This window comes from Martes martes, assembly GCF_963455335.1.
Source record: "Martes martes genome assembly, chromosome: 12".
Taxonomy (NCBI): Eukaryota; Metazoa; Chordata; class Mammalia; order Carnivora; family Mustelidae; genus Martes; species Martes martes.
Window position 1 is genome coordinate 46,935,309 of NC_137900.1, and position 19,456 is coordinate 46,954,764.

At 44.7% G+C, this 19,456-nt stretch overlaps 3 protein-coding genes across 3 annotated transcripts in view; 1 reads left to right on the forward strand and 2 right to left on the reverse strand.

Moving 5' to 3' along the window:
• The window catches only part of SAXO1 (stabilizer of axonemal microtubules 1), a gene marked incomplete at its 3' end in the record, with an annotated part of 118,977 nt that extends 115,135 nt beyond the window's left edge, over nucleotides 1-3,842 (reverse strand). Inside the window, exon 1 of the mRNA XM_080819733.1 lies at nucleotides 3,522-3,842. Coding sequence (XP_080675859.1) covers nucleotides 3,522-3,568 — 47 coding nt within the window. The 5' untranslated portion in view covers nucleotides 3,569-3,842. The remainder of the gene's footprint in view (nucleotides 1-3,521) is intronic.
• Nucleotides 3,843-12,446: 8,604 nt separating this feature from the next.
• RRAGA (Ras related GTP binding A) lies at nucleotides 12,447-14,259 on the forward strand. The gene has a single exon (XM_080819359.1). The coding sequence runs from the start codon at nucleotides 12,860-12,862 to the stop codon at nucleotides 13,799-13,801; it is 942 nt and encodes a 313-aa protein (XP_080675485.1). The 5' UTR covers nucleotides 12,447-12,859; the 3' UTR covers nucleotides 13,802-14,259.
• A 4,315-nt stretch (nucleotides 14,260-18,574) lies between these two features.
• Nucleotides 18,575-19,456, reverse strand: part of HAUS6 (HAUS augmin like complex subunit 6) — a 42,819-nt gene continuing 41,937 nt past the window's right edge. Inside the window, exon 17 of the mRNA XM_080820527.1 lies at nucleotides 18,575-19,446. Coding sequence (XP_080676653.1) covers nucleotides 19,385-19,446 — 62 coding nt within the window. The 3' untranslated portion in view covers nucleotides 18,575-19,384. The remainder of the gene's footprint in view (nucleotides 19,447-19,456) is intronic.

Sequence of the window (19,456 nt, forward strand, 5' to 3'; positions counted from 1 at the left end):
CGATCTACTTCTCAAAGTATCACTTCCTGAGCTCTGCTGGGCCCTACAATCTAATAGCTCACTTTAGAAAATAATATGGTGGGGCACCTGGGTGGCTCAGTGGGTTAAAGCCTCTGCCTTCGGCTCAGGTCATGATCTCAGGGTCCTGCGATCAAGCCCCACATCTGGGATCTGGGATCTGGGATCTGGGATCGAGCCCCATATCAGGCTCTCTGCTCAGCGGGAAGCCTGCTTCCCCCCCTCTCTCTCTGCCTGCCTCTCTGCCTACTTGTGATCTCTGTCTGTAAATAAAAAATAATAATAATTTAATAATAATAATAAATTTTTTAAAAAAGAAAAAGAAAACAATATGGTAAGTCTACATTTAAAAAAATAAATAAAGGAAAACCCAAAACCCCAGTTTTGTTTCTCCTTTAGGCTCGTCTCCAGTTTAACGAGCAGTGACAGTTGATTGGGAGAAGGCTGCCATCTTGTGGCCAAGAGTGAGAACTTGTTCCAAGAGCACTGCCCATGCCCAGAGCCTCTGACAGCGGCTCCTGGAGGAAGGAAGCCTTCCTCTCCAGCTCCTTGTGCATCCCAAGCCTCCCCAGTAACAAGAACCAAGTCTTCAGAAATTACAGTTGAGAGGACAAGTAATCTTGCGTACACCTAGCTTTAGGAGGAAGATGAATGGGAGAGGGGAGGGAAAGGTATAGGTTTCCCTCTGAGTAAAGAACTTCCGTAAGTCTGGTTTAAAGAATTCGAGACAGAAGCCCAGAGAGACCAAATAACTCAGTCAGAAACCCCGTCTCCCCTCTCCCATCTAAAGGGCTCTCAACTCTGACAAGGAGAGTTCTTCTTCCCCCATACTCTTCTTGATTTCTCATCACTTCTCCCCCATAACCTCAGTGGGGAAAGTCAAAAATTATTGACATCTAGAGCTTAGAGAACACCTAGAAAATTCCTCTCATTTCATCCCAGATTTAACTGGTGGTGAGGAGGATGAGGACTTCTGGATAATGAGGCTCCATATCCATGCTATCCCAGAACTTTCTGCAAGGATGAAAAGGACCCCCATCTATACTCCCTTGTAGAGTAGCCACGACACACAGAGAGCTACTGAGCACTTGAGCACTACTAGGGCAATGAGGAACTGAAGTTTTCATTTTATTTAATTAATTTTGATGAAATTACACACATGTCTGATGGCTCCCCTACTGGACAGCACAGCTGTAAATTTTGCCTTCCTTATCCATTTCAGCATGTCACCTTAATACCAAAAAAATTAATAAAAATAAATCTATCTTGTTATTCAAAAAGCTATGTTTTCACTGCCCAATGGAGAAACTGTGTTAGTTTTATATAGCACACAAAAATAGAAAACATGGTCTTTGCTTTCCAGGTATATGCGATCAAAGGGGAGGGGATAAACATGCAGACATATAACTAGAACCAAGATTGGGAGCTACAGGGCTGGGTTAATGGAGACTTGCAACCCAGACAAGGCTTTAAAAGGTCACACAGAAGAAGGAAGGGACACAGGCATTTAGAGGAGGGCCAGGCTAGGGCAAGGAAGAGAGATAGGAAGTCCTGAAGTCCTTTCAGAAAATGCCAGGAAGCTCTTCCAACTCAAGGAGTGGTTTTATGTAAGGCAATCATGGGAGACCAAGTTAGAAAGGTTAGGACCAGTTTCCAAACATAAAAATGAGAGACCCAAGGAGGGAACAATGATAATAAAAAGGAAGGCACCCATTCAAGACCGCAAAGGAGAAGGAAACCACACTTTAGAAAAGATAAATACTGGGGATAAGGGACACTAAGAGAAGATTCAAATGTCTTAATCCAGGGTAAATGGAAGATTATTGGCACCATTCATGGGGCAGATAATGGGACAAAGGGGCAATGGAGAATGTTCAAAGTCTCTTAAGGTTGATGAGAGAGCCAGGTAGGTCAACAAGCACTTTGAGAAGTGAAATAAAACAGAAGAGTGGAGGGGTGGACAGGTAGGAGTCAAACCAGAGACCACAGCCTGAAACCATAAAGTGGAAGGGCAGATATGAGATGGAGAAGGAAGCAAAGAAAACCAAGGACAGACTCTGCCTCTGATGGTGAACAGCCCCCCTTGCAGGGATGAAGGAGGCATGGAGTCATCGGGAATACCTGGAGAAGCAGTTCTCCTACAACAGTGCAGATTCAATCTTAATGACAATCCTGCTGGAAGAACCCAGTACCTTTGGAGGGTGATGCGAAGGGCCCCCAGAGGAGAGGGAACCAACGAGCTTTTGCCTCGGTCCTGTGCAAAAGTAGCCGCCCTCGGCTAAGTTTCTGCTCTGGTCCCAACTAACACTGCTTCAGAGCAAGTCCCCTGCAGGGATGTGACCTAGATCAGTGGTTCCCAGTCCTGGCAAGGGATCAGAATCACCTGAAGCCTGCCCGTGGGGCCCACCCTCACGGAGGACGGCTCAACAGCCTGGGTCGCTGAGAGTTTTAAAGCTCCACAGGTGACGCTCATGAGCAGTCAAACTCAAGGACCATCCCACAACTACAGAGATGCGTAAGGTTTCTAACCTGGTGTTTGGCATTCCCTTCACTTCTCCCTACCACCAGCGCCATCTCCCACACTCGGGTAGCACGCTGCAGTGGGCGAACACTTTCTGCTATTTCAAGATGTCAAGCTTGATCAAGTACAATCCCATAGCAGGAGACTCACCCACTGCATCTCATTTAATCCCCAGCGAATCCTGGAGTTCAGTCACCTGCCCAAGATCCCACCATTAGCTTCAAGCCCAGGAGAACCGGCCCTAGGGTCCACCCTTCTATCGCATGCCTCTCTTCGCACCCCGAGCCCAGGAGCTCCCCAGGTGTCCTGGCAAGCGGAAGGAGCAGGTCAGAACCCGTGAGACATGGGAGAAAGGAGTCAGCCACAGAACTTTAAGGAAAGCCCAGCATTTCTCCCTGGGACCACCTGCCTTTATGGAACTTCACCCAGAGCTGGTCCTTAAAGGCAACTGGCCAGCACAAACATGCAAAAGTCATTTTCTTTCCTTCTTCCTGCTCCACTCTGCACCAGCGTGGAAACCGGTTTTACAAACACCTTACACTTCTCTGACCCAGGAGCCATCATCTCTCACTCAGAGGAAGCCTGTTACAGTAGAAGGACTCCTCTTCCCCCATCCTATCCCCTTCTAAACCAAGACCAATGACAGCAGTACCTTCCAACCCTGCCAAGCGTTTAGATAAAGGACCCTTTCTGGGCACAAGGGTGAGGAGCACAGACTGGGCGTTGGGCCCGTGTTCAACTTCTGCGCGGCTCTGGGTGAAGGAACACATTTAAAGGCCCGAGGATAGACACGTTCACCCAGACTGAATCAGCGCGGCGGCACTCATGCTAGCTAACAAAACTGCCTCCCAGAACGGGTCGGCAAGTGGACGACACCACCAGCCTGGGGTTTCCTCACTCAGCCCAAACGAGAGTCTCAGCCTAGGTTTCGGGGTTGAAAACCCAGGCTCCTGAGTCCTCGGCCAGAGCGCAGCTCTCTTACCCGCAGGTGCACAGGTCACAGATGCATTTCCTCTTCAGCGGGGCCATCCCGAGGCCCGGGTGTCCACGCAAAGCATCCCCCGCAGCCACCGCCGCCTCCTGGGCCCCAGCCTCCTCTCTGGCGGCGTGCTGAGTCTCGAGGGCCTTGGCCAATGTCGCGAATGTTTACTTCAAAGCAAACTGAAGTGGGCCTTCTGCAAAGGCCGGTCGTCTGCTCCCCTCCTGGAGCTGGCCTTGCACCAGAGCAGCAGTGAGCGTGGACTGCGCGCCAGCCTGGGTGACCTCCCTCTGCAGGCGCCGTCCCGGCCTCTGCAAGCCCCTGCCACGCGCCTGGAGCAGCTGCGCGAGCCCAGGATGCCCAGCCGTCTGGGGACGCGCGGGGCTTCTGTGACGTCGCCAGGGACAGGAGCCGCACCTCCGGGCGGCGGTGATGTCACAAGGGCCGCTTGTGAGGGCAGGAAGCTCCCAGGGCTTCACCTGGGGGGCCCAGGACAAAGGTCCCTTCCTTGGACTGTAGAGAAATCGAAGGGTGAAGGTCACGATGCCTTTGGAAAACCTGTGGGTCCGCGAGTCCACAAAGGCCATGATCACGTGGGCAAAAGGGCTGAAACTCCACTGGCATGCCATTGGGCAACATTTTTCTATCTCTAGGACCCATGACAACCACCCCCTTCTTGTAGAAAGGTTTCCTTTGACTTCCCCCATGGCCGACCTTAAATACCATTTCCAGATCTTCCTTATAAAAATCAATACCTTTGGCTCCACCCACCCATCGACCTTGCGCTCTTGAGAAAAAAGCAGTTTGGTGGTGCCTAATGCCTTCAGCCCTTAGGTGGGAGCTTAATCACCTCTCAGGGCTAGTATTGACTCAGTGGTTCTCAATTTTAGAGGTCAAGTGTAGCCTTCAGAATCACCTGGTTTAATAATAGCCAGATTGCCAGGCCCCACACAGGAGTTTCTGATTCAGTAGGTCTGGGGCAAGTGGAGAATTTGTATGCCTAGCAAGTTCCTGAGGGTTGCTGATGCTGCTGGGCCAGAGACCACCCTTTAAGAAGCACAGCTTTGGAGCCCTCCCATAGTACGTGGCTCACCTCATCCCAAGAACCAGTACAGATCCTGCCCAGAAGACACCTGCTAATCACCATCTCTTGTCTGAGACTGCAGTTCCAGCGGGAAGCCTGGTGATTCTGATCGTGAAGCAAGTTCAGGAGACACGGCTCCAGTGAGATGTTTGGGATCCGACATCACTTCCCACTTCGGGGAACTAGGAGCTTCAAGTAAGAATAGTCGTGGGGTGCCTGGGTGGCTCAGTCGTTAAACATCTGCCTTTGGCTCAGGGGCACCTGGGTGGTTCAGTGGGTTAAAGCCTCTGCCTTCGGCTCAGGTCATGCAGCGTCCTGGGATCGAGCCCCACGTCTGGCTCTCTGCTCAGCCCGGAGCTTGCTTCCCTTCCTCTCTCTCCCTGCCTGCCTCTCTGCCTACTTGTGATCTCTGTTTGTCAATAAATAAATAAAATCTTAAAAAAAAAAAAAAAAAAGAAAAAAGTCTGCCTTCGGCTCAGGTCATGATCCCAGAGTCCAGGGATCAAGCCCTGCATCTGGCTCCGCACTTGGCGGGAAGCCTGCTTCTCCCCTTCCCACCCCCCCTGCTTGTGTTCCCTTTCTTGCTGTGTCTCTCTCTTTCTGTCAAATAAATAAAATCTTAAAAAAAAAAAAAAAAGAATAGACAGTCCTATGTTGCTTTTCTTTCCCATGTTTACTAACTTGTCCCATTAGTTTTAGCCAATGAGTAAGTGATTAAGTCAGAGCCGCCTCAGCAGTAGGACATTGAATATGACGAGTTTGGGGATTTACTTTCTTCCACGTTAGGCTCCAGAACAGAGGTCAGAATACTATTGCCTACAGGCCAAATTCAGCAGCCATCTGTTTCTGCATGGCTAGCAAGCTAAGAATGGTTTTTGCATTTTTTAATGATTGGAAAAATTAAGACTCCTACATGACCCACAAAACATACTATTCAAATTTCAGTGTCTATAAATAAAGTTTTGAAGTTTGTCAAAAAAACTTGTAGAAATGTTCCTGGTCTTGCTTGCGGGCCCACAAAAGAACTAAATATTTACCATCTGGCTTTTTACAGAGAAAGTTTGCCGACCCAGATCTAGAAAGTCAAAAAGGTAGATCGAAAGGAGAGCAAAGCTTACTGATCTTTCTTAAGAACTGTAGACGATGAAGCTACTCCTTGCCTTCCAGTAGGAAGTCGGGGTCCTAAAGGGAAAGATGGAAACCTTCTGGGGTGAGGGGAGACCAGATGGAGAGGTGGAAGTTCTTGAAAGCCAAGGCGAAGCCTGCATGCCATCCCTTGCCGTTGACAGGGAAGAACACATCGATTCTTCCAGAGAAACTAAAGTGCTGAACACCAGCCATCTCTTAAGAGCTGCCTAAACACTATCCATGAATCTTCCAGAAGAAGGATGCCCCATTCATGCCCCCAGACTTTAATGAGAACCACCTCCCATGCAGACCACCCTTGTGGATAGATCTTGTCAACAACCCATAGTACTCCCAACTTCCCCCAGCCCTGACTTCAAAAGAGCAGAGATCTTGAAAGATGGAGGTCGTGTGGCTAGTATAGCCTTAACACAAGTACTTCGGTAGAGCTGGTGTGCGACAGGACAACCTGCCCCACTTTTACACTTGCTGCCCATGCCGTGTTTGTTCTTGCCAACTCCACCCTGCCCATCTAAACACCTCCCTAGCCCTGTTTCAAAATGCCCTTGCTTGGGAAGAATTTACTGTCACTTGCTATCCACTAAATACTTCTGCATACCTTCCTGCAAGTTCTCTCATATCTCTCTTAAAACTGACAAAATCTATTATATTATGAGTCCATACACTGCAGCGAGGGGATCAACTCGGAATCACACAGCTGGCAAGTTCTAGAACTAGAATTCAGACTCACCTGGGTCTTTCTTTTCAAACTTTTCCACCCAAGAAAAGGACAAAGTAAAAGAATTAATGGGAGGAGGTGGACACCTGGGTGTTTCAGTCCTTTAAGCGTCTGCCTTTGGCTCAGGTCATGATCTCAGGGTCCTGGGATTCGGTCCCACACTGGGCTCCTTGCTCAGCAGGAAACTTGCTTCTCCCTCTCCCTCTGCTACTCCCCCATTTGTGTGCTCTCACTCTCACTCTTTCTCTCTCTCTGACCAATAATAAATCTTTTTAAAAATTTCATTTTAAAAAAATGAGGAACCTGGAGATCTTAAAGACCACTGCAAACAATATTTTATCTTGAAATTTTACATTTGCTTCTTTTTTTTTTTAATTTTTTCTTTATTTGACAGAGAGAGAGAGAGATCACAAGTAGGCAGAGAGGCAGGCAGAGAAATGGGGAAGTAGGCTCCCCACTGAGCAGAGAGCCTGCTGGGGCTTGATCCCAGGACCCTAAGATCATCACCTGAGCCAAAAGGCAGAGGCTTAACCCACTGAGCCACCCAGGCACCCCTTACATTTGCTTCTTAATAGGACCATTTTTATTTACTATTTCCCCACAATCTTTCTTTAAAATTAACAGTGAAGCTACATGATTTTTATTCTATAGCCTTATAACTAACTCACCCAACCCCAAACTCATTGCTGTATATCATCTGAAAATCTACTCTCTGTAGAACACTGTTTTTTTTTTTGTTTGTTTGGTTTTGGTTTTGTTTTGTTTTGTTTTGTTTTAGAACACTGTTTAAAAACATATGATTGGTTGGGACACCTGGGTGGCTCAGTTAGTTAAGCCGCTGCCTTCCTCTCAGGTCATGATCCCAGGGTTCTGGGAGGAAGTCCAGCATCTGGCTCCTTGCTCAGTAGGGAGCCTCCTTCTCTCTTTGCCTCTGCCTGCTTGTGTGCTCGCTCATCCTCTCTCTCTCTCTCTCTCTCTCTCTCTCTCTCTCTCTCTCTGTGACAAATAAATAAATAAAATATTAAAAACATATGGTTGGGGGCACCTGGGTGGTTCCATCAGTTAAGCACCCAACTCTGGATTTTGGCTCAGGCTGTGATCTTAGGGTTGTGAGATTGAACCCTGTGTCGGGCTCCATGCTGGGTGTGGAGCCTGCTTAGTATTCTCTCTCTCCCTCTGCCCCTCCAAGACCATGCTTACTCACTCTCTCTCTCCGAAAGGAAAAAAAAAAAAAAAAATCCATGGTCAGTCCTCTGAATGCACAGTGCTTTAGTAAAACATTGTCTTTTCATCACCCTTAAATATTTAGGGTTGCTAAATTTCACTGGCACCAGCAGAAGACTAGCCCATCGTAACACACAAACCTCCACCTCTCCACTGCTTAGTCACTCCACTGACAACCACCAGAAACTGCCGCTCTCCTAACGGTGCTCGGGAGAAGAATGAGGCACAAACAAGTCAGCTGTAAGAGAGAGGGTGCAGGGCACGACAGCTGGAAGGACTGTCGCCCCGAACAACTCCTCAGTCCCATATTTATTAGCTATAAGACAGCAAAGGAGAAAAAAAGAAGGTTATAGAATGGTCATATGTCTAGTAGGCACACTAGAAGGAATGTGAGTCATATGTTGGTCACAAGTTTTAGAGGTAAACAAGGTTAAACAAGAAGAGGAGTAAGGTGTGTCTGGTCCAGCACCAGGGATTTGTAGTTGAGCTAGAGCACTTAAAGGGATTACCTTAGGAGGAGGCTTCCTCTGAGGTAGGGGAGACCACAAAAAAGGGAAACAAGGAGGTGTTCCACCTGGAGCCGGCTGGGCACTCCCAGCTGCTTGGCTTCCATGCTTTAATCATCCCCTCTACCAGAGGCCTGCTGCTAGTACATGTTTTTCTTAAGGTCATCTTTAAGCATGTTTGCATGACCAGTACAACTCCTCATTAGTTAAATTTATACTTTAAGCGGTATATTATTCTGAGGGACGGTTACAAGAAACATCACAAACAAACATGCTCCAGTCCCCTGGCTAGTCAAGCCGGCCACCGGGCTGAATACTGGAGACAGGGACAATGTTCTCATGACGCTTAATCTAGATGGAGGAACAGACAACCAAAATACTGCCCAAACGTGTCACCATAAACTACCAAAAGGTGAAGAAGCAAAAATAGAAGGGCTTGGTGAATTCTGTCAAATGTTTGAGTTAGAAAGCATACCAGTTCTATGCATACTCTTAAAAAACAGAGGAGAGAGAGACACTTTCAGAATCACTCTGGGAGGCCAGTATGTCTCTGACTCTAGAGCCAGATGAAACTGTCACTCAAAACCCCAGACCGTCATCTCTCATGAATATAAACATAAAAATCTTGTATATTAGCAAACTGAAATTGGCAACATATAAAGAGGATTATAGGGGCTCCTGGGTGGTGCAGTTGGTTGAGCATCTGACTCTTGGTTTTTGGCTCAGGTCATGATCTCAGGGTCCTGGGATCCAGTCCCGTGTGGGGCTCCCTGCTCAGCAGGAGTCTGCTTAGGATTCTCTCTCTCTCCCTCTGTCCCCCCCACTCAAATAAATAACCAAAATCTTTTTAAGATAATTTTTTGTAAAAAGTTTTATATAATATGACCAAGAGCATCTATCCCAGGAATACAAAGCTCTTTTAGCAGGGGAAAATCAATGTCCTGTACCACTTCAATTGAATAAAGGATTAAAGCTACCTGATCTTCTCAATAAATTCAGAAAAAGCATTTTATAAAATCAACACTCATTCTTGACAAAAATCCTCAACAGATTAGGAAAAGAAGGGAATTTCCTCAACCTAATAAGGGTATTTACAAAAAAGCTACAAATGCCATCGCACTTAGAATTTACACTTCCAGGGGCGCCTGGGTGGCTCAGTGGGTTAAAGCTTCTGCCTTCGGCTCGGGTCATGATCCCAGGGTCCTGGGATCGAGCCCCACATCGGGCTCTCTGCTTAGCAGGGAGCCTGCTCCCTCCTCTCTCTCTGCCTGCCTCTCTGCCTACCTGTGATCTCTGTCTGTCAAATAAATAAATAAAATCTTAAAAAAAAAAAAAGAATTTACACTTCCAAAGACACTGTTAAGAAAATAAAAAGACAAGTACAGATTGGGTGAAAAACTTGCATCTTAATTATCTAATAAAGAACTTGCATCCAGAATACACAAAGAACCCACAACTCATGGTAACACAGCCCAATTTTTATATTTTAATTTTATTTATTGGGGCACCTGGGTGGCTTGGTTGGTTAGGCATCTGACTCTTTGGTTTTGGTTCAGGTCAGGATCTCAAGGTCCTAAGATCGAGCCCCAGATCAGGGAGTCTGCTTGTCTCTCTCCCTCTGTTCCTCCCTCTCTCTCTCAAATAAATAAATAAAATATTTTTCAAAATCATTTTATTTATTTGAGAAAGAGAGAGCACAAGCAAAGGGAGGGGCAGAGGGAGAGTGAGAAGCAGATCCCCTGCTGAGCGCAGAGCCCTTCAGTGCCCGGCTCAAGTCAGAGGCTTAACTGGCTGCACCTTCCAGGAAGCCCAACACAGCCCAGTTGTTTTTTTTTTTTTAATATTTTATTTATTTATTTGTCAGACAGAGATCACAAGTAGGCAGAGAGATGGGGGGGAAGCAGGCTCCCTGCTCAGCAGAGAGCCTGATGCGGGGCTCAACACGAGAACCCTGAGATCATGACCTGAGCCAAAGGCAGAGGCGAGGCTTAACCCACTGAGCCACCCAGGCGCCCCACACAGCCCAATTTTTTAAAAAACAAAGGACTGCTAGAGATATTTCCCCAAAAGAAACACAGGAATGCCTAATAAGCACATGAATAGGTACTTGTGTGCAAAGGAGTTCACACAGCAGGCCTGGAACTGTCATCCTTAGAAAGTCCCTGTTACGAGGATTATCACTGATTGGCTAAGAATTTGGAATTCAGGAGCGGTCCCACCGTTCCCTGAAATAATCACTGTATATAAACAATGTGGTTTATGCGGAACACCTGCTCTTCTAGGAACATGGAATTTTGGTCATCTGAGGTAGGTGATACCTACAGGGTGAGCCCCCAGTAAAAACCCTGGGCCCTGACTTCCTAACGAGATTTCCTGGTAGACATTTCACATCTGTTGTCCCAGCTCATGGAGGAATAAGTACATCTGTGTGACTTCACTGAGAGAGAACTTTTGGAAAGTTTCCTACACTGTTTCCTCCACATTGTAGCCCTTGCTCCTTTTCCCTTTGTTGACTTTGCTATGAGTCCTCTCACTGTAATAAATCATAGCCGTATGAGACCTCAAGCCCAGCTCTGTGAGTCCTCCTAGCAAATTAGGAACCTGGAGGTGGCCATCAAGAGCCCAAACACAAAGGGTGCCTGGGTGTTTAAACATCTGCCTTCCGCTCAGGTCATGATCTTGGGGTCCTGGGATCAGCCCCAAATAGGACTCCCTGCTCAGTGGGGGGGGGGGGGGCATCCTGCTTCTTCCCACCCCCACCTCCCCCACTTGTGCATGCTGTCTCTCCCGCAAATACATACAATCTTTAAAAAATAAATAAATAAAAGACCCCAGGGGCAAGTGGGGGCATCAGTCGTTAAGCATCTGCCTTCTGCTCAGGTTACGAGGGTCCTGGGATTGATTCCCTGCACAGGGGTCCCTGCTCAGCAGGAAGTCTGCTTCCCTCCCTCCCTCTGCCTCTCCCCCCGGCTCATCCTCTCTCTCACTCTCAAATAAAATCTTTTAAAAAATTAAAAATCAGGGCACCTGGGTGGCTCAAGTGGGTTGAGCATCTGCCTTTGGCTCAGGTCATGATCTCAGGGTCCTGGAATCGAGCCCTGCACCAGGCTCTATGCTCAGCGGGAAGCCTGCTTCCCACCCCCGCCCTGTGCCTCTCTGCCTGCTTGTGATCTCTGTCAAATAAATAAATAAAATCTTTAAAAAAATAAAATAAGTAAAAATCTTTAAAAAGAAATCATAGTTCATATATGTGGTGAAATATTATCCAGCCTTTTTAAAGGAGATCCTGTCACGTCCAACAACATGAATGAAACTGGATGACATTATGCTGAGTGAAACAAGCTAGACAAAGAAAAAAGCTTGCAGGATCTCAATTATGTAGAATCTTAAGTCAAATACATAGTAGCACAGAGTAGAATGGTGGTTCCCAGGCAGGAGGTGGAAGAAATGGGGAGATATTGGTCAAAGGGTACAAAGTTGCAGTTACGTAGGATGAGTAAGTTGTAGAGAGCTGACCTACCACATGACTACAGTTAATACTGTATTAAACACAGAAAATTAGCTGAGAGCGGATTTCACGCGTTCTCACCACACAGAGAAGTAACTATGAGTTTTGTTAGTCTGACTGTGATATCATTTCAAAATCACGTTGTACGCCTTAAATATGTGCAATTTATATTTTAAAAACAAACTGCGTTGCATCATTTGACAGGTGTGTGACTTGGTAAAAATGACTTAGCCCCTCTAAGCTTGGATGTAGTCACTTGAAAACAGGGTTGGTTATTCACAGGGTTATTTATTCATAGGGTTATCGTGAGGACTGAGCTCCCAGCTTCCCTACCGTAGTTTCCTGGAGCTTTGGGATTCTCATTACAAATTCTGAAGCCTGGGTTACCGCCAAAGCAGCTGTGAGAACGGAACTTGCTTCCAAGTGGAAAAATCACTAAGTGGGAGTCAGAACGTCTCAGTCACCTAACTTTCCCAGGTCTCCCCTTCCTCATCTGCAGTGCTCATTTACCGTGCCCTCGTACGTAGCAAACCAGGGAATCTGAGGAGGCCTCACTGGGCTGAGGAGTCGGGCCTTCCTCCCCTTCACCTGCACGTCGCCCTGACTGAAACCCAGGGAGCACTCCGCGCTCTGAAAGCGAGCTGTGTGGTGCTGGGCGGGGAGAGATGTGGCCACGAGATGGCAGCATTCTCCCAACCGACCGCACACGTACATCTTGCAACTGTAAACCCAGTTTAAAGAGGAAAAGCGACACCACAGCGCTGGGTTCCCTTTCCATTTCACCCTTCGGGTGGCCCCTGCTCGGGTTCATTGAAAGAGCAAGTTTCTCACAGATCCCTGGGCCCTGAGCGCCGGGCGCGGACGCTCTCGCGAGATCGCCGCCGGAAGTGGGTGGCCGCGGGGACGCCGCGGCTCGGTTCTCCGGAAGGTGAGCTCCTCTCCGAAGCTCTGCAGCCGCCTCGCCCAGGGCGCTCACCTCCGAGGGAGAGTTCGCCCCCGCGGCCTTTCCAGCCCAGATCTCTCGCTCTCGGCTGCCCCGACCGCACCGCGGCGCGGCCCGGCCTGAGGAGAGCCAGCCAGCCCCGACCCCGCCCTCCCTCCGCGCTGCAGTTAGGCCGCGCCCTGAGGCCCAGTCCGCTGCGGCTCCGGCGGGTGATGCCAAATACAGCCATGAAGAAGAAGGTGCTGTTGATGGGGAAGAGCGGGTCGGGCAAGACCAGCATGCGGTCGATTATTTTTGCAAATTATATCGCCCGCGACACCCGGCGCCTGGGTGCCACCATTGATGTGGAGCACTCCCACGTCCGATTCCTGGGCAACCTGGTGCTCAACCTCTGGGACTGTGGCGGTCAGGACACCTTCATGGAAAATTACTTCACCAGCCAGCGAGACAACATCTTCCGTAACGTCGAGGTTTTGATTTACGTGTTTGACGTGGAGAGCCGCGAACTGGAAAAGGACATGCATTACTACCAGTCGTGTCTGGAGGCCATCCTCCAGAACTCTCCGGATGCCAAAATCTTCTGCCTGGTGCACAAAATGGATCTGGTTCAGGAGGATCAGCGTGACCTGATTTTTAAAGAGCGAGAGGAAGACCTGAGGCGTTTGTCTCGCCCTCTGGAATGCGCTTGTTTTCGAACCTCCATCTGGGACGAAACGCTCTACAAAGCCTGGTCCAGTATTGTCTATCAGCTGATTCCCAATGTGCAGCAGCTGGAGATGAACCTAAGGAATTTTGCCCAAATTATCGAGGCCGACGAAGTCCTGCTGTTCGAGAGAGCTACGTTCTTGGTCATTTCCCATTACCAGTGCAAAGAGCAGCGCGATGTCCACCGGTTCGAGAAGATCAGCAACATCATTAAACAGTTCAAGCTGAGCTGCAGTAAATTAGCCGCTTCTTTCCAGAGCATGGAGGTTCGGAATTCTAACTTCGCTGCTTTCATCGACATCTTCACGTCAAACACGTACGTGATGGTGGTTATGTCGGATCCGTCGATCCCTTCTGCAGCTACTCTGATCAACATTCGCAATGCCAGGAAACACTTTGAGAAGCTGGAGAGAGTGGATGGTCCCAAGCACAGCCTTCTGATGCGTTGAATATTGCCAAATGCCCTTTCTGAAAATGCTGAATTGCCTTTCCCCCCCTCCTCCCCGCATCTTTTTTTTTTTAATATTCATAATGTCCTGTGCTTAAAAGTGGGCTTTGAAATGTGTGCTGCTTAACTACTTTCATCTCTCCCCTACTCCTTCGTCTTTAAACCTTGAACGCTATTTACTCCGCTATCCAGTAGAGCTTCGAGATGGCCTTTCTGAAAAGTTGGTATGGTGCAACACTAAAGTAGGTGGTGTGTGTGTGTGTATGTGTGCGCGCGTGTGTATGTGTGTGTTCTGATTACCTGGTTATAATAGATATACACATTAAAGCCTTTACAGTCTCTTCCTGTATTCCTTACAAGATTGCAAAGATGGAATGTTACTATTTTATCAGCAAGGTATTAAAATGCATTTATAAATCCTTCTTGGCTTCAATCATGAATAAACATTTGCTGTTAGCAATTTAAAATATGGTCTTATTTGAAATAATTAGAAGGTGGTTAATATGTAAACCCAAAGATTCTGATAGCCCAAAAGTAATGCTTAACCGGTAAGTTTTAATTTTGTGATCTAGTCCCTATCACCTTAGTAATAGTGAATAGGGGCTGTAAGTAGAGCAACTAAGGGTAGGGTCTCTGAGGGTAGACCACCTGAGTTCATATTCTCCATTCACTTGCTTGCTCTTTGTGAACTGGGTAAGGTACTTAATTTCATTTCTGCTGTCCTCATTTACGAAATGTGGGTAAGAGTAGCACTACTTATGGGATTGTTACACACACACACACAAATTAAAACATGGAAAGCATGTAGAATGGTGCCTGACATACTCAGTACTATGTGTCAGCTATCAATATGACCACCAGAGCCATTCTCCCCCTGCCCACTTAAATAAATGCCTACACCCAAATCACTGAAGCCTAGCTAAATGTTTGAGCCCTTACTAAATGCCAGGTACTCTTAAATACTTGATGTGTATTATTTTATTTAATCCACAACCTGAGGTAGATTACTTTTATTTCTTAATAGGTGAGAAAACTGATAGACCTTATTAAGGTTATACAGCTGAACCTGACAATAAGATTACAGACCTACCCCTTTCCTGACCATTACTCCTCACTACTTCCTCCATTGAGAGAAAAGTTCATCATAAAATCTTAGCTTTTTAGGTATACACTACACCTTATTATAATTCCCTGAATTTTACAGATTAAGGAAACTGCAGCCCAGAAAGTTAAGTGACTTCTCAAAGAACAACATTTTGTTCACTTTGGGCAAATTCACTTCCCCATCTCTGGAAATTGGTTAATACTGAATCACTGTTAGATTGCCAGTTTCTAGGGAAGGATACTAAGGTTCCTAATTTGGATTGGCAATGTAGTAAAGAGAAATCAGAAAACACTTAAAGTGTCCTATTCCAACTGCCTTATGCTTTTAAATGAAATCTAAGTATTTTAGAGCCAAGAGATCCCTGTGATCCACTCTTCTCACCATTTTACAAGGGCACATTTCCTTTGAATACAGACATTAAATGAAAGTTAACAGAGTTTAGCTTTTCAGGCCTTTAGAGCAGCAGCTGTGGATGACAATGATGTCCCTACCCATGAAGAGCAAGAAGCTATTCAGATCTAAGTTACTAAACTCTTCTATGGAGGGCCTTTGGCAGTAAGTTAAAAGACTCCAGATATTAAAAACTTAAGCGTTCCTTTTTAAAGGTATTTTAAAATACCACATTTAGTAAATCTAATTAAAATGGCAGCAACAAAACACTTTTACCTGAATCACTTAACCTCTCAAATTTCTTTTGTTGATTAAGTTACTGGTAGAGCTTTGTATGTGATCATTCTAGGATTGTAGAGCATGGTTCTTTTTGATATTATATAGGAAATTCCAGAGCCAGGTGGTATAATATTGAATGTTTATTCAAGACTATAGTAAAAAGAACATATTTATAGACAGTCCCATAGAGGACTCACAAATATTTTAAATAAAGCGTGTGGACTTGCACAGTGCCCAAGGAGAAAGCAACTATGTATCTGCAAGATAATGTGAAAGAGAATTTTACCTTTGCAAGTACTTTTACATTATGGAAAATGTCCTTGTTTATTTTGTTTTAGAATTCTAAGAGTAGGAAAAAAAAAAAAATAAGGTTTCCTGTATAAAGTTCTCAAGAATTCCTGTTTTTTCCCTTAGATAAAACTGACTTTATAGATCATGGTAAAAAATGGTTTCAAAATACTTGTATATTTTTTCTCAGTTAATTTCCCCCAAAATGTTTTTGTTTTTTAGCCTCAAATACTCCTATTCCACTTGGTAACATTTTTCATGTTAAGTATTACACTTGTCCTCTTTAAACATTTAAAACAATTAGGACATTCTGTCATTCATTACTAAAGTTTCCAGTTGACATAGAAGTCAGTTTACAGGGGCGCCTGGGTGGCTCCGTGGGTTAAAGCCTCTGTCTTCAGCTCAGGTCATGATCCCAATGAGCCCCACACTGGTCTCTCTGCTCCACAGGGAGCCTGCTTCCCCCTCTCTCTCTGCCCGCCTCTCTGCCTACTTGTGATCTCTCTCTCTCTCTCTCTGTGTCAAATAAATAAATAAAATCTTTAAAAAAAAAAAAAAAGTCAATTCACACACCTTTACCTTACAAATAGTGAATAAAAAGAGGTACATTCTGTATAATCTGCAATGAATGTAATGAGAAAAAGTACATTTACAGCAGTGAAATAGCCCTCTACCATCATTTTAATCCCATCACATAGGAGGCAAAAAAAAAAAAATTCCAATACTTAAGTATTTGCTAAAGATGATCCATTGCCCTTGAGAATATATCTGTGTGGACACATACCTCCTATATCTACAAAGTTAGGTATGTCCGTATGTGTATCATCAGTATGACTGGAAAGATCACATACATACAACCATTAAATATGATAAAAGCACTAAGTGAAAAACACTAAATGAATAAAAGATAAACTACAGATATTAGAGAAGGGCTAAATCAATCCATGGATATGGAAGGCATAGATTAGGACTTCAACATGGAAGTGACATTTGGTCTTAGTCCTAAAGGACAGCTGTAATTGTGTATTAAAATTTCTAAAGAACCACACTCAAAAGCAGTTCAGTAAAAAAAAAAAAAAAGAAAGGAAACAATAGTGGAAGGGAAATAGAGGAATCTACATAGGGGAGATTATATGCCTTTAAATTTTAACTCTATTCTGGAATTAGCAATAAACGATTAATGGAATTTTAAACTAAGTGATCCTAAGAGTCCTAAAGTCAAAAAGGTAGCTATGCAGGCAATACCGGAGAGGGAAGAGCCTGAAGGTAGTTAGGTCATAATCATAATGGTTTAGGAGAAAATGATAAATCGGAGATATTTTTGTTAATACTCCTGGCATATAAAGGACAGGAAAGAATGCCAAAACTCCCAGCCTATTCCAGGTATGACTTAACAGTATGATTTTTATAAATCCACACTCCAGAGACATTTCGATCTTTTGATTCTCAGTAATTAAGGGCCCCCCACCCTTACTGGTGAACTTGAACTATCTTATCAATTAACCTCTAAGCAGTACGTATGTAATAATACACTTGCTTCTTTAAGGTACCCCAAGGCTAAATGTGACTTCTATATTCCCCAGCAGTGCTTCTCAATCTTATTATTGAACTTAAGAATTACCAGGGAAGCATATTTAAATCGTAGATTCTTAATCCCCATTTTAGACTTACAGAATCTACAGCTTTTAGGATGTATCCCAGATTATCCCTTGAGTCCACCTTAGACACATCACTTAAGCTCCCTAGCTTCAGTATCATTGTCCGTAAAATAGGTAGAATAACCACTACCTTAAAGTTATGACAATTAAATGAAACAGTATGTATTAAATGTCTAGGAATGGCCCTGGCATACTGTGGATGTTAACAGCCCTACCTCCTCCCTAATACATTAATTTTGGATTTACAGGTTAGTGGGCTTTCTTATGGCAGACTGGAGGATAGTTTCCCAGTAGATCTATAGTCGTTGATTTGTTGTATTAATTAATAACAGGAATATAACATCCTACAAGAAACTGCTCTTCTTTCTTTTCCCCTGCAATTAGGGGAGTTGTATGTGCTTTTCTTCTCTTTTCTCACAAAAAGACTGACCTTCAAACTGTGATCAAACAACTTAGCAAAAGCCCAAAATGAGTGAAGAAAGATGAACAATTGAGCCCATCCACCTCCAGAACTCTCCCCTTCAACTCCCCAACCCCCCCCCCCGGTCCCGACCAGTTTCCTGACAAATGGACAAGGTTTTGATGGTTAAGAATTGGGGTATCGTTAAGTGCTATCACCTTTCCAGTGCATGCTCACTGCTCCTGGTTCACAAAGGCATGTATACACTTGGATGGTAGAGATGAGCCATTTTCTCAGCCAGGGGTCATGACAGAGTGAGGCACATTACTGTATGAGAGGCTTCACCTCTGTCTCCCATTCAGCCCACAAGGTCAACAGGAGGCCAACTCCTGTGGCCATATCCTTTATCCTGGCCTTTCAGTTACTTGTAGAAGGTCTTGTGGTATATTAAGGAAGGAAAACAGGGTCAAAGTCTTAGCTTCACCAATGACTTAACTGTGACACTGAGCAGGCACCCCAAATTCAGTTTTCTTAAGTTACTTTGAAGCTTTGCATAGTCCGTGGTATACTGATGGTTTTTGAGAAGGAAAGTAAAACAATAAAAATTATCTGCTTTCCCTAAAAACCATGCCCCCCAAATAAACCAACAACAGTAAACAGAGACTAACAAATTTTTAATTTACATTTTTTGTGTTAAAATATAAAACTAGGGTTAAATTAAATTCTCAAAGTCTAAATTAGACTAAATATAAATCTGCTGTACAACCCATTGAATGGATTTATATTTTGACAGTGTTCCTTAAGTGTCTAGTCATTTTCCATCTTTTTCCTTTTTTCTAAATTCATTCTGCCCCAGTCTTCACTTATCATCACATACACTTTATTCCATCAAACATTTTCCAGGACCAACCTACTACTTAAACAATCATTACGCCTGTTTAGAGCTTTCCCAAACTTAAACTTTTCTCACCTTGACTACATATTCCAAGGTACTATTTTCTCACTTTTTTTGGTTAGTACTATAATGTTCCATAAAGAAACAATAAAAGTTATGTATTTCCCTAAAATGAAAGATCAGTATTCAATGGTTATTATGTTAACCAGTTAATAAAAGTGTGTCAAAAACCACTCATGTTTGCTAATCAACTGAAATTACAACAAATTAAACTAATACTTTACTATTAATGCTTACAAATTATTCAAGGAATCAAAATGGCTTCACAAAACTTGATATCTGCTTCCCAAACACTTCCCATTTTAACCCCAGACCCATTCAAGGAGACAATCCAAACATACTTTTCTTTACCTAAAAACTATTGTTTGCTAAAAGGCATTATTTAGGATTTTTTAGACCTTGAAAAAGAGTTATACTTCCAACGTGTATTTAAATTATAAATCCGTTTTTAGCCTATGACACTGCTTTAAATTTAAGTACATCATAGTTAAACTGACTGGGCTTCTGCTTCATCTCTTCAAGTCTGACGGAAATTCGTTTGCCTCAAGGCTCTTATTCAAGATTTCTTCTTCTGCAAAAGT

Bases quoted from the DNA above. Each gene is read 5' to 3' on its own strand.
- RRAGA (XM_080819359.1), top strand. From the start codon at position 12,860: ATGCCAAATACAGCCATGAAGAAGAAGGTGCTGTTGATGGGGAAGAGC.